At 61.4% G+C, this 12,045-nt stretch overlaps 2 protein-coding genes across 2 annotated transcripts in view; one reads left to right on the top strand and one right to left on the bottom strand.

The window, feature by feature from the left end:
- The window catches only part of LOC102773250 (ATP-binding cassette sub-family C member 11), a 39,828-nt gene extending 37,315 nt beyond the window's left edge, over positions 1-2,513 (bottom strand). The window contains exon 1 of the mRNA XM_015564694.1: positions 2,140-2,513. Coding sequence (XP_015420180.1) covers positions 2,140-2,326 — 187 coding nt within the window. The 5' untranslated portion in view covers positions 2,327-2,513. The remainder of the gene's footprint in view (positions 1-2,139) is intronic.
- A 1,182-nt stretch (positions 2,514-3,695) lies between these two features.
- Positions 3,696-12,045, top strand: part of LONP2 (lon peptidase 2, peroxisomal) — a 41,171-nt gene continuing 32,821 nt past the window's right edge. The window contains exons 1-2 of the mRNA XM_015564693.1: positions 3,696-4,020; positions 11,371-11,627. Of these exons, the coding sequence (XP_015420179.1) occupies positions 3,696-4,020; positions 11,371-11,627 (582 nt within the window). The remainder of the gene's footprint in view (positions 4,021-11,370; positions 11,628-12,045) is intronic.

The raw sequence follows: 12,045 nt of genomic DNA, 5'->3' as shown, positions 1-12,045 counted from the left end.
CACCGCACCGGCCGGTGGCATGGAGACCCCAGAGTGGCCGATGGTCCCCGTGTGCCGGGCACCGCCCTGGTCTTGGCACTGAAAGCCCCGCGTCCCAGACAAGCCCTCGCCCGGATGTGCTGCCCGGAGGGCACAACACACACGGGGTTTTGAAAACTCGGACTGAAAGTGGCTGTGCCGGTGACTGAATGGTCACATTTCACGTAGGTTTTGGCTCTTTGCAGACCAGGCTTTAATTAGCGTTGTACCTGTTTCCTTCTACTCTATAACGTGGGCGCTAAGATTCCGCATGTGGCTGGCGTTGTATTTCTGTGGGACTCTGGGTACACGGTTCGCTCTCCGCAAATGCTGTCTCAGACGCACCTCCCAACCCCTGCCTCCTACCCGTAATCCTCTCGAGATGTTTTCAGCTTCGTGCCCCTCGTTCTCAGAACTGGGGGTTCCTGGCCCAATGGATTTGGGGAGGGTTAGGAAAGCCTTGTTTTGAACCCAAACCGTGTGGCTATATACATTTTTAAAAGGAGATTCCAGCCCTAACGGGTTTGGCTCAGTGGATAGAGCGTCGGCCTGTGGACTGAGGGGTCCTGGGTTTGATTCTGGTCAAGAGCACACGCACAGGTTGTGCACAAGTGGGTCTGGTGAAGTTGGGGGGTGGGGGGAGGCAGGCAGTGGGGAGCATGCAGGAGGCAACCGATCAGTGTTTCTCTCTCTCTCTCCCTCTCCCTTCCTCTCTGAAATCAATAAAAAGAAATTTTTTTTAAAAAAAAAAGGAGATTCCATAGCTTTCTTCAGATTCTCAAAGGAGCCTCTCCCCTGCCCCTCCTAAAACAAAACAAACCAAACAACAAACAAACCCCGCCAGCCCATGGTCCACATTGCGAAAGCCTGGCTTTTCTCCGCGTCTTGGCCCCCCTCCGACCGCTCTGGCTGGAGTGGCGTTGGGCACTTCCCGAGGGTCAGCGCTGACACGCTGCCCTGGTCCTGGTTTCCCTCCCCAAGGCCCCCCCCTCAGGCTCCGCTCACGTCTCCCACCGCTTTTCCCGCTCTGTGCCCGGGCACTTAGTTGCCTGTGGAGCCCAGAGTGGCCATGACCAGATTTTTCTTTTCTTCCCACCGTGCGTAGGCCTGGTGACTGCCCACAGCAGGCTGTGCGTCTCAGTGGCTTTAGTCTGACCTGGCCTGGTGGCTCAGTCGCTCGGAGCGTTGTCCCGGTCACCAGGGGGTTGTGGGTTTGATTCCTGGTCATGGCACCTCCCTAGGTTGTGGGTTTGTGTCGGAGCTTGGGGCAGCTGATGGATGTTTCTCTCTCCCTCTCCCTTCCTCTCTCTCTCTCAAATCGACAACAAACACCAAAAATACGTCCTCTGGTGGGGGGTGTTTTTAAGCGGATTTAGTCCTATTTTAGGTGTGAGTGCCCCCTCATTGGCGTCATGCGGGCAGATTGGCAGCGTGTGTCCTTCCCCGTGCAAATCCCTCCGCGATGACAGTGACTGTTACTAGCCTCTCCGGCGGAAGCACCCTCGCCATCCATTCAGGTGGTGGGTGAGCTCATCCCCGAGGCTCCTGTCGCTGCCCTGGTTTCACTGATCGCCCTGGGAAGCCCTCATCGTTTGAGTTACAAAACACACCCCAACCATTCCCCCCCCCATTCTTTTTTTAAATATGTTTTTATTGATTTCAGAGAGGAAAGGAGCAAGAAAGGGAGAGCTAGGAACATCAATGATGAGAGAGAATCATGGATCAGCTGCCTCCTGCACGCCCCCTACTGGGGATCAAGCTCGCAACCTGGACATGTGTCCTTGACCAAGATCAAACCCGGGACCCTTCAGTCCGCAGGCCGACGCTCTGTCCACTGAGCCACACCGGCCAGGGCCATACACTGACCATTCTTTATAGAATCCCAGCATTCTTAGGACCCCCCCGACCGTGCCGTTTTCCTAGAAATACTGTTCACTCCTTGGAAAGTCTGGGTAGCAAGACCCCCCTGCATTCCCCCAGATTAGCAGCCGCTGTCTTTTTCCTCTAATATGACCTTAAAGCGCACTTTCCTTTGAAAAATGAAAGCCTCCCATAACACAGTTACCGAGTTGTTGCTAACGTGACTCTGTGCTGCTACCCACACCTCCCCCGGCCAGTTACCTGCTCTTCCAGGCGGCGTGGTCTGCAGGGCAGGCGAGGGCTCTCTCTGCTGCTGTGTGTCCGTCCCACCGCCCCGGTGGCACTGCCCGGTCTTCAAGGAGCAGCCGAAGCCGGTTTGTCCCCGGGCTCCTTGCACCACGGGAGCAGGGCCAGGTGTTGACTTCCTGCACCACCCCCTCTTTTGCATGTCGGTGCGCAAGCCTGGCCCTAGGGGCTCTCCCTGGAGGTAGAACTTGGGGTAGATCCTGGCCCCCAGCCAGCTCAGGACACCTGCTTACCCAGACCGCACGGGTAGTGGCTCCTGAGGGACGCCTGGTTCTCCGAGTGGCAATGGTACTGACTCAGCCCTTCCTGGGCCCTGTCCTTCCATGCACCCAGGCCATGGCTCTGTGAATGCGGCCTCAGCCCGGCGACAGCCCACCTGTGGGCACGTGGGTTCCTGCTGGTGTCTCCCTCACACCTGTGGGCACGTGTGCTCCTGCTGGTGTCTCGCTCACACCTGTGCACCACGTGGGCTCCTGCTGGTGTCTCGCTCACACCTGTGCACCACGTGTGCTCCTGCTGGTGTCTCGCTCACACCTGTGCACCACGTGTGCTCCTGCTGGTGTCTCGCTCACACCTGGGGGCCACATGTGCTCCTGCTGGTGTCTCGCTCACACCTGGGGGCCACGTGGGCTCCTGCTGGTCCCCCGTATCGTGTGGCGCTGCGTCATCTCCCAGGCTCCACATGCGTTTCGTTGGCGTTTGTCTAACAAAACAAAACACGGTGGCATTTGTCAACAGAAAGTGAATGTTCGTGGAGAAGGGGGCCCGTGCAGTTTATAATCGGGGTCAGCGCTGTCTGAGCCGCTCCTGTTCGTTTCCATTAAAAGTGCGACCCCAGTGAACACACGGACGGTAAGAAGGGAACCAGCCCTCCTGCTGGGACAGAGACAGTCTTAGTGGGCAGATAGGGGCTCACACTAGCCACCCCTTCCCCAAACCCAGAGCCTAAACGTGAGTGAGGCCCGCACTCCTTCCGCTCCATGTGGGCTGGGAGGGAGGTGGCTGCCGGAGGAAGGTGAGAGCTGGCGGAGGTGGGCTCCTGCGGGTTCAGGGAAGAAGCCGTCTCCGTCATGAAGGTGCCGGAGGCGACAGTGACTCAGGAGCCCCGGCTGAGGTGACCCCGCGGTGGCTGTGTCAACAGCAGGTCGTCAGCGGAGACACAGCCTTCTCTTGGAAGACGATGCCAGCCAGGACTCTGCCAGAGGGGAGGAGGCAGTGCCAGGCCTCCGTGCGCCAGGACAGGCTGCCTCTCTCCGGGGCTCATGCGCTGGTGACTTTTAAGTTGAGGCCAGTGTGTGTCCACCTACCGTTCCAAGATCCCCAGGGCCCTTGAGACTTATGGCGGACCCCCTCCGCCCATGCCCTGGGAATGCGGCCTCAGCGCGGACGACAGCACCCCTGGGTGCAACCGGGGTTCGCGCCTCCTTTAAGCCCGCTGCGGGCACCTGTGACCTCACGGACAGTGCACCTCGGCACCCAGGAGGCTGACGGGCGCGGCTAACAAACCCTTCATGCCGCTGACCCGCACCCACCTGCAGCCTGGGGCCGAGGGGGCATGTCGGCCTTTACGTCTCACTGTTCAGGAAACACCTTGTGTAGACGTGGCTCCTCTGATGGATCTGGGCAGCGTGCCTGTAAAACCTCCGGGAAGGGATTCCCAGCCTGATGCCACCAGGAACCCTCCTGGGAAGAGGCCACAAGGTCAGCATCGGTGGGAGTTTGGGAGCCGACGAGTCCCACCCTCGTGGGTGACCTTGAGGGCCTCCGTGGAGGAAGCGCGAGGACTAGAGTTCCGCGTGGAGCCCGAGTTGGGGACCGAGCTGCTGCCATCTCCGGGTCAGACTGACCGCTCAGGATGTGCTCCTGCGGACGGGCAAAGAGAGCGGCGTTCCCGGGGAAGATGCTGGGAAGATGGAGATGACGACAGGATTTAGAATGTTCCGGAAGCAGTTGAAGCCGCGGCGGGGTCTGAGAGGACGGGCTGCAGCTCTGAGGGGCAGCGTGTCGGCTCAGGAGACGGCTCGCGTTGTTGTCAGGAAAGGGTTTCTGACGGAGCCGTCTGCCTTGTGTTTTAAGACCTAACGCTCCGCCGCCTAATAGACACGGCACAGTGTGAGCGTGACGCTCGGACCGGACGCACGGGAAACCGAAACACGCGTGTGACTCCAAGTGTCTTTCCCCAGGTGGCTTTCCGGCCCTTGCCCCTCCCCAGGCCGTTTCCCTTTAAGGGGTGCCCTTGAGTCCACTGAGGGGTTCAGAGGGAGAGCCATGGCGCCCGTCAGCCTCGGCAGCTTGTCTTCTGGAGGCCGGGCCCGTGCTCCCCGCCTCCAGCTCGGACGCCTCCTCTCCAGGTGGCGCAGGTACGTGTTTGCGAGAAAACTCGGCCTCGCCTGTGACGGTGACGCAGCCCAGACAAATACACCTGCCGCCTCCCTCTCCCCGTCCCAGCGTGGAAACCCTTGGGCCAGGGATGCGGTCTCCACTCCCGCCGTTCCTGCGGCCGGAATCATGAGCTCGTGCGGTGGGGAGGCCGGGGCTCAGGCTCTAGGGCAGCTCCCTGTCCCGCGGCCCGAGGGGAGCGGACCGACCTCCGCGGCGGGAGGGAAGCAGCCGGTGGCTCCGCACCCGTCACGTTTAAGTTACTGCTCACATCAGTTTTTACCCCTGTGCACAGGTCAGGACTGAACGGTGGTGGGGAAAGGTGTGCAGCTCAGAACACACTGAGTGGACAGAAGCCAGGGTCACACGGCCTGCAGGGGGGACCTGTGAGCAGCGCTCCAGTGAGCCACATGCAGAGGCAGGCAGGGCGCTGAGACGATCGCGTGCTGTCTGTGTGCTGTCCGTGTGCTGTCCGTGTGCTGTCCGTGTGCTGTCCGTGTGCTGTCCGTGTGCTGTCCGTGTGCTGTCCGTGTGCTGTCCGTGTGCTGTCCGTGTGCTGTCCGTGTGCTGTCCGTGTGCTGTCCGTGTGCTGTCCGTGTGCTGTCCGTGTGCTGTCCGTGTGCTGTCCGTGTGCTGTCCGTGTGCTGTCCGTGTGCTGTCCGTGTGCTGTCCGTGTGCTGTCCGTGTGCTGTCCGTGTGCTGTCCGTGTGCTGTCCGTGTGCTGTCCGTGTGCTGTCCGTGTGCTGTCCGTGTGCTGTCCGTGTGCTGTCCGTGTGCTGTCCGTGTGCTGTCCGTGTGCTGTCCGTGTGCTGTCCGTGTGCTGTCCGTGTGCTGTCCGTGTGCTGTCCGTGTGCTGTCCGTGTGCTGTCCGTGTGCTGTCCGTGTGCTGTCCGTGTGCTGTCCGTGTGCTGTCCGTGTGCTGTCCGTGTGCTGTCCGTGTGCTGTCCGTGTGCTGTCCGTGTGCTGTCCGTGTGCTGTCCGTGTGCTGTCCGTGTGCTGTCCGTGTGCTGTCCGTGTGCTGTCCGTGTGCTGTCCGTGTGCTGTCCGTGTGCTGTCCGTGTGCTGTCCGTGTGCTGTCCGTGTGCTGTCCGTGTGCTGTCCGTGTGCTGTCCGTGTGCTGTCCGTGTGCTGTCCGTGTGCTGTCCGTGTGCTGTCCGTGTGCTGTCCGTGTGCTGTCCGTGTGCTGTCCGTGTGCTGTCCGTGTGCTGTCCGTGTGCTGTCCGTGTGCTGTCCGTGTGCTGTCCGTGTGCTGTCCGTGTGCTGTCCGTGTGCTGTCCGTGTGCTGTCCGTGTGCTGTCCGTGTGCTGTCCGTGTGCTGTCCGTGTGCTGTCCGTGTGCTGTCCGTGTGCTGTCCGTGTGCTGTCCGTGTGCTGTCCGTGTGCTGTCCGTGTGCTGTCCGTGTGCTGTCCGTGTGCTGTCCGTGTGCTGTCCGTGTGCTGTCCGTGTGCTGTCCGTGTGCTGTCCGTGTGCTGTCCGTGTGCTGTCCGTGTGCTGTCCGTGTGCTGTCCGTGTGCTGTCCGTGTGCTGTCCGTGTGCTGTCCGTGTGCTGTCCGTGTGCTGTCCGTGTGCTGTCCGTGTGCTGTCCGTGTGCTGTCCGTGTGCTGTCCGTGTGCTGTCCGTGTGCTGTCCGTGTGCTGTCCGTGTGCTGTCCGTGTGCTGTCCGTGTGCTGTCCGTGTGCTGTCCGTGTGCTGTCCGTGTGCTGTCCGTGTGCTGTCCGTGTGCTGTCCGTGTGCTGTCCGTGTGCTGTCCGTGTGCTGTCCGTGTGCTGTCCGTGTGCTGTCCGTGTGCTGTCCGTGTGCTGTCCGTGTGCTGTCCGTGTGCTGTCCGTGTGCTGTCCGTGTGCTGTCCGTGTGCTGTCCGTGTGCTGTCCGTGTGCTGTCCGTGTGCTGTCCGTGTGCTGTCCGTGTGCTGTCCGTGTGCTGTCCGTGTGCTGTCTGTGTGCTGTCTGTGTGCTGTGTGCTGTGCTGTGTGCTGTCTGTGTGCTGTCTGTGCTGTCTGTGTGCTGTCCGTGTGCTGTGTGTGCTGTCTGTGTGCTGTCTGTGTGCTATCCTTGCTGTGTGCTGTGTGTGTGCTGTGTGTGCTGTCTGTGTGCTGTCCGTGTGCTGTCCGTGTGCTGTCCGTGTGCTGTCCGTGTGCTGTCCGTGTGCTGTCCGTGTGCTGTCCGTGTGCTGTCCGTGTGCTGTCCGTGTGCTGTCCGTGTGCTGTCCGTGTGCTGTCCGTGTGCTGTCCGTGTGCTGTCCGTGTGCTGTCCGTGTGCTGTCCGTGTGCTGTCCGTGTGCTGTCCGTGTGCTGTCCGTGTGCTGTCCGTGTGCTGTCCGTGTGCTGTCCGTGTGCTGTCCGTGTGCTGTCCGTGTGCTGTCCGTGTGCTGTCCGTGTGCTGTCCGTGTGCTGTCCGTGTGCTGTCCGTGTGCTGTCCGTGTGCTGTCCGTGTGCTGTCCGTGTGCTGTCCGTGTGCTGTCCGTGTGCTGTCCGTGTGCTGTCCGTGTGCTGTCCGTGTGCTGTCCGTGTGCTGTCCGTGTGCTGTCCGTGTGCTGTCCGTGTGCTGTCCGTGTGCTGTCCGTGTGCTGTCCGTGTGCTGTCCGTGTGCTGTCCGTGTGCTGTCCGTGTGCTGTCCGTGTGCTGTCCGTGTGCTGTCCGTGTGCTGTCCGTGTGCTGTCCGTGTGCTGTCCGTGTGCTGTCCGTGTGCTGTCCGTGTGCTGTCCGTGTGCTGTCCGTGTGCTGTCCGTGTGCTGTCCGTGTGCTGTCCGTGTGCTGTCCGTGTGCTGTCCGTGTGCTGTCCGTGTGCTGTCCGTGTGCTGTCCGTGTGCTGTCCGTGTGCTGTCCGTGTGCTGTCCGTGTGCTGTCCGTGTGCTGTCCGTGTGCTGTCCGTGTGCTGTCCGTGTGCTGTCCGTGTGCTGTCCGTGTGCTGTCCGTGTGCTGTCCGTGTGCTGTCCGTGTGCTGTCCGTGTGCTGTCCGTGTGCTGTCCGTGTGCTGTCCGTGTGCTGTCCGTGTGCTGTCCGTGTGCTGTCCGTGTGCTGTCCGTGTGCTGTCCGTGTGCTGTCCGTGTGCTGTCCGTGTGCTGTCCGTGTGCTGTCCGTGTGCTGTCCGTGTGCTGTCCGTGTGCTGTCCGTGTGCTGTCCGTGTGCTGTCCGTGTGCTGTCCGTGTGCTGTCCGTGTGCTGTCCGTGTGCTGTCCGTGTGCTGTCCGTGTGCTGTCCGTGTGCTGTCCGTGTGCTGTCCGTGTGCTGTCCGTGTGCTGTCCGTGTGCTGTCCGTGTGCTGTCCGTGTGCTGTCCGTGTGCTGTCCGTGTGCTGTCCGTGTGCTGTCCGTGTGCTGTCCGTGTGCTGTCCGTGTGCTGTCCGTGTGCTGTCCGTGTGCTGTCCGTGTGCTGTCCGTGTGCTGTCCGTGTGCTGTCCGTGTGCTGTCCGTGTGCTGTCCGTGTGCTGTCCGTGTGCTGTCCGTGTGCTGTCCGTGTGCTGTCCGTGTGCTGTCCGTGTGCTGTCCGTGTGCTGTCCGTGTGCTGTCCGTGTGCTGTCCGTGTGCTGTCCGTGTGCTGTCCGTGTGCTGTCCGTGTGCTGTCCGTGTGCTGTCCGTGTGCTGTCCGTGTGCTGTCCGTGTGCTGTCCGTGTGCTGTCCGTGTGCTGTCCGTGTGCTGTCCGTGTGCTGTCCGTGTGCTGTCCGTGTGCTGTCCGTGTGCTGTCCGTGTGCTGTCCGTGTGCTGTCCGTGTGCTGTCCGTGTGCTGTCCGTGTGCTGTCCGTGTGCTGTCCGTGTGCTGTCCGTGTGCTGTCCGTGTGCTGTCCGTGTGCTGTCCGTGTGCTGTCCGTGTGCTGTCCGTGTGCTGTCCGTGTGCTGTCCGTGTGCTGTCCGTGTGCTGTCCGTGTGCTGTCCGTGTGCTGTCCGTGTGCTGTCCGTGTGCTGTCCGTGTGCTGTCCGTGTGCTGTCCGTGTGCTGTCCGTGTGCTGTCCGTGTGCTGTCCGTGTGCTGTCCGTGTGCTGTCCGTGTGCTGTCCGTGTGCTGTCCGTGTGCTGTCCGTGTGCTGTCCGTGTGCTGTCCGTGTGCTGTCCGTGTGCTGTCCGTGTGCTGTCCGTGTGCTGTCCGTGTGCTGTCCGTGTGCTGTCCGTGTGCTGTCCGTGTGCTGTCCGTGTGCTGTCCGTGTGCTGTCCGTGTGCTGTCCGTGTGCTGTCCGTGTGCTGTCCGTGTGCTGTCCGTGTGCTGTCCGTGTGCTGTCCGTGTGCTGTCCGTGTGCTGTCCGTGTGCTGTCCGTGTGCTGTCCGTGTGCTGTCCGTGTGCTGTCCGTGTGCTGTCCGTGTGCTGTCCGTGTGCTGTCCGTGTGCTGTCCGTGTGCTGTCCGTGTGCTGTCCGTGTGCTGTCCGTGTGCTGTCCGTGTGCTGTCCGTGTGCTGTCCGTGTGCTGTCCGTGTGCTGTCCGTGTGCTGTCCGTGTGCTGTCCGTGTGCTGTCCGTGTGCTGTCCGTGTGCTGTCCGTGTGCTGTCCGTGTGCTGTCCGTGTGCTGTCCGTGTGCTGTCCGTGTGCTGTCCGTGTGCTGTCCGTGTGCTGTCCGTGTGCTGTCCGTGTGCTGTCCGTGTGCTGTCCGTGTGCTGTCCGTGTGCTGTCCGTGTGCTGTCCGTGTGCTGTCCGTGTGCTGTCCGTGTGCTGTCCGTGTGCTGTCCGTGTGCTGTCCGTGTGCTGTCCGTGTGCTGTCCGTGTGCTGTCCGTGTGCTGTCCGTGTGCTGTCCGTGTGCTGTCCGTGTGCTGTCCGTGTGCTGTCCGTGTGCTGTCCGTGTGCTGTCCGTGTGCTGTCCGTGTGCTGTCCGTGTGCTGTCCGTGTGCTGTCCGTGTGCTGTCCGTGTGCTGTCCGTGTGCTGTCCGTGTGCTGTCCGTGTGCTGTCCGTGTGCTGTCCGTGTGCTGTCCGTGTGCTGTCCGTGTGCTGTCCGTGTGCTGTCCGTGTGCTGTCCGTGTGCTGTCCGTGTGCTGTCCGTGTGCTGTCCGTGTGCTGTCCGTGTGCTGTCCGTGTGCTGTCCGTGTGCTGTCCGTGTGCTGTCCGTGTGCTGTCCGTGTGCTGTCCGTGTGCTGTCCGTGTGCTGTCCGTGTGCTGTCCGTGTGCTGTCCGTGTGCTGTCCGTGTGCTGTCCGTGTGCTGTCCGTGTGCTGTCCGTGTGCTGTCCGTGTGCTGTCCGTGTGCTGTCCGTGTGCTGTCCGTGTGCTGTCCGTGTGCTGTCCGTGTGCTGTCCGTGTGCTGTCCGTGTGCTGTCCGTGTGCTGTCCGTGTGCTGTCCGTGTGCTGTCCGTGTGCTGTCCGTGTGCTGTCCGTGTGCTGTCCGTGTGCTGTCCGTGTGCTGTCCGTGTGCTGTCCGTGTGCTGTCCGTGTGCTGTCCGTGTGCTGTCCGTGTGCTGTCCGTGTGCTGTCCGTGTGCTGTCCGTGTGCTGTCCGTGTGCTGTCCGTGTGCTGTCCGTGTGCTGTCCGTGTGCTGTCCGTGTGCTGTCCGTGTGCTGTCCGTGTGCTGTCCGTGTGCTGTCCGTGTGCTGTCCGTGTGCTGTCCGTGTGCTGTCCGTGTGCTGTCCGTGTGCTGTCCGTGTGCTGTCCGTGTGCTGTCCGTGTGCTGTCCGTGTGCTGTCCGTGTGCTGTCCGTGTGCTGTCCGTGTGCTGTCCGTGTGCTGTCCGTGTGCTGTCCGTGTGCTGTCCGTGTGCTGTCCGTGTGCTGTCCGTGTGCTGTCCGTGTGCTGTCCGTGTGCTGTCCGTGTGCTGTCCGTGTGCTGTCCGTGTGCTGTCCGTGTGCTGTCCGTGTGCTGTCCGTGTGCTGTCCGTGTGCTGTCCGTGTGCTGTCCGTGTGCTGTCCGTGTGCTGTCTGTGTGCTGTGTGTGCTGTCTGTGCTGTCTGTGCTGTGTGCTGTCTGTGTGCTGTGTGTGCCATCCTTGCTGTCTGTGCTGCCATGTGTGCTGTCTATGTGCTGTGTGAGGGGCAAGGGTGGGCTCTTGTGCTGCTGTTTCCCAGGCGTCGGGAGCCCTAATCTCTTCCCTTCTTTCCTGAAGGCATAGCCTCTCCCCTGGCCAAAGAGAGAAGGGCAGTTCCCTTGGGACCTGGAAGTGTCCCTGGAATGTTGACCTTTCCGTGTAGTGTAACATGTTGACCTTTCTGTGTGTGTAACATGTTGGCCCTTCCGTGCAGTGTAACGTGTTGACCTTTCCGTGTAGTGTAACATGTTGGCCCTTCCGTGCAGTGTAACGTGTTGGCCCTTCCGTGCAGTGTAACGTGTTGGCCCTTCCGTGCAGTGTACCGTGGGCTTCATCTGGGTGCCGCTTCCTCTCTGAATGACGCTTGGATGCTGTTCGGTCTGCACTGTGTGTTTGGATGAGGAGCTAAGGCGTCAGTGGAACCCAGCTCTTCAGCTGTCATTAGGGGGGTGACCAGCCGCAGGGTCTGTGGGTCTGGGACTGTCCTCAGTCCCACACAGTGTGGCCTGTGCCACTCACCCCGCGTTTGGAGGCTCGGGACCCGAGAGCCGTGAGCCCCGTCCGATGCCTGGTGTGGAGGTGGGTGCGGAAGCTCGCAGACTGCGGGAGGCTCGGTGTTGGCAGAAAGCTGTGCTGGGCCCGCTTCGGAGCTGGCTCACGCCTGCTGTTTCCCTGTAAATCCTTTTAAAATGCTAATATTCCGGTGCAAGCCTGCCCCTGCCGCGCGGGGGAAATGAGCTGACACTGTGTAGATGTCAACCACTTGTGCCTGTAGCGCCGGTACCAGCGTCTCAGACCAGGTCCCGGGGCTGAGTGCAGCAGCCGGTGCCTGCTCCCCGCGTGCCCTCCTCGGGCCGCCGGCGGGAGGTGTGTGAGGGACGTGTGGCGTGTGTTGCAGGATCGGGACGGCGGCGCTGGCCGTGCAGGTCGTGGGCAGCAACTGGCCGAAGCCGCACTACACCCTGCTGGTCACGGGCCTGTGCCGCTTCCAGATCGTGCAGGTGCTGAAGGAGAAGCCGTACCCCGTGGCCCAAGTGGAGCAGCTGGACCGGCTGGAGGAGTTCCCCAGCGCCCTGCAGGCCCGGGAGGAGCTGGGCGAGCTGTCGGAGCAGTTCTACAAGTACGCGGTGCAGGTGAGCGCCCACGTTTCTCAGCACGTCTCCTTCGGCGCCTTCGCTGCCCTGAGCTGCGACGGACGGGTGGGGTGGTGCAGTGTTAGGGCTGTGTGTGTCCGAGTGAGTTAATAATATACCATAACGTGTGCATTTCAGTGTGCCTCGTCTCTGGGGTTGTGCCTCAGTCTTTCTAGGACACATTAGCCAACCCTTTCTAACATGTTTCCAGAAAGTACTTCTAGAATTTTTCTTATAACTTCTGGTGTCTCCAAACCAGACAGTTACTAAACACGTTTTAAAACTTAAAAGCACTGCCATTGTCACTAGACTGTCTGGGCAACAAGTTATGTACGTCACGCTTGTCACCGTGGAGGAGGCGGATGAGCCCGTGGTGGCGGTTCTGAGCGAGGGGCCCGGGTTTTGGGGGGGCTTGGGA

Source organism: Myotis davidii, unplaced genomic scaffold, assembly GCF_000327345.1.
Source record: "Myotis davidii unplaced genomic scaffold, ASM32734v1 scaffold181, whole genome shotgun sequence".
NCBI lineage: Eukaryota > Metazoa > Chordata > Mammalia > Chiroptera > Vespertilionidae > Myotis > Myotis davidii.
The sequence above is the reverse complement of the archived record's forward strand: the minus strand, read 5'-3'. Positions and strand labels throughout refer to the sequence as shown.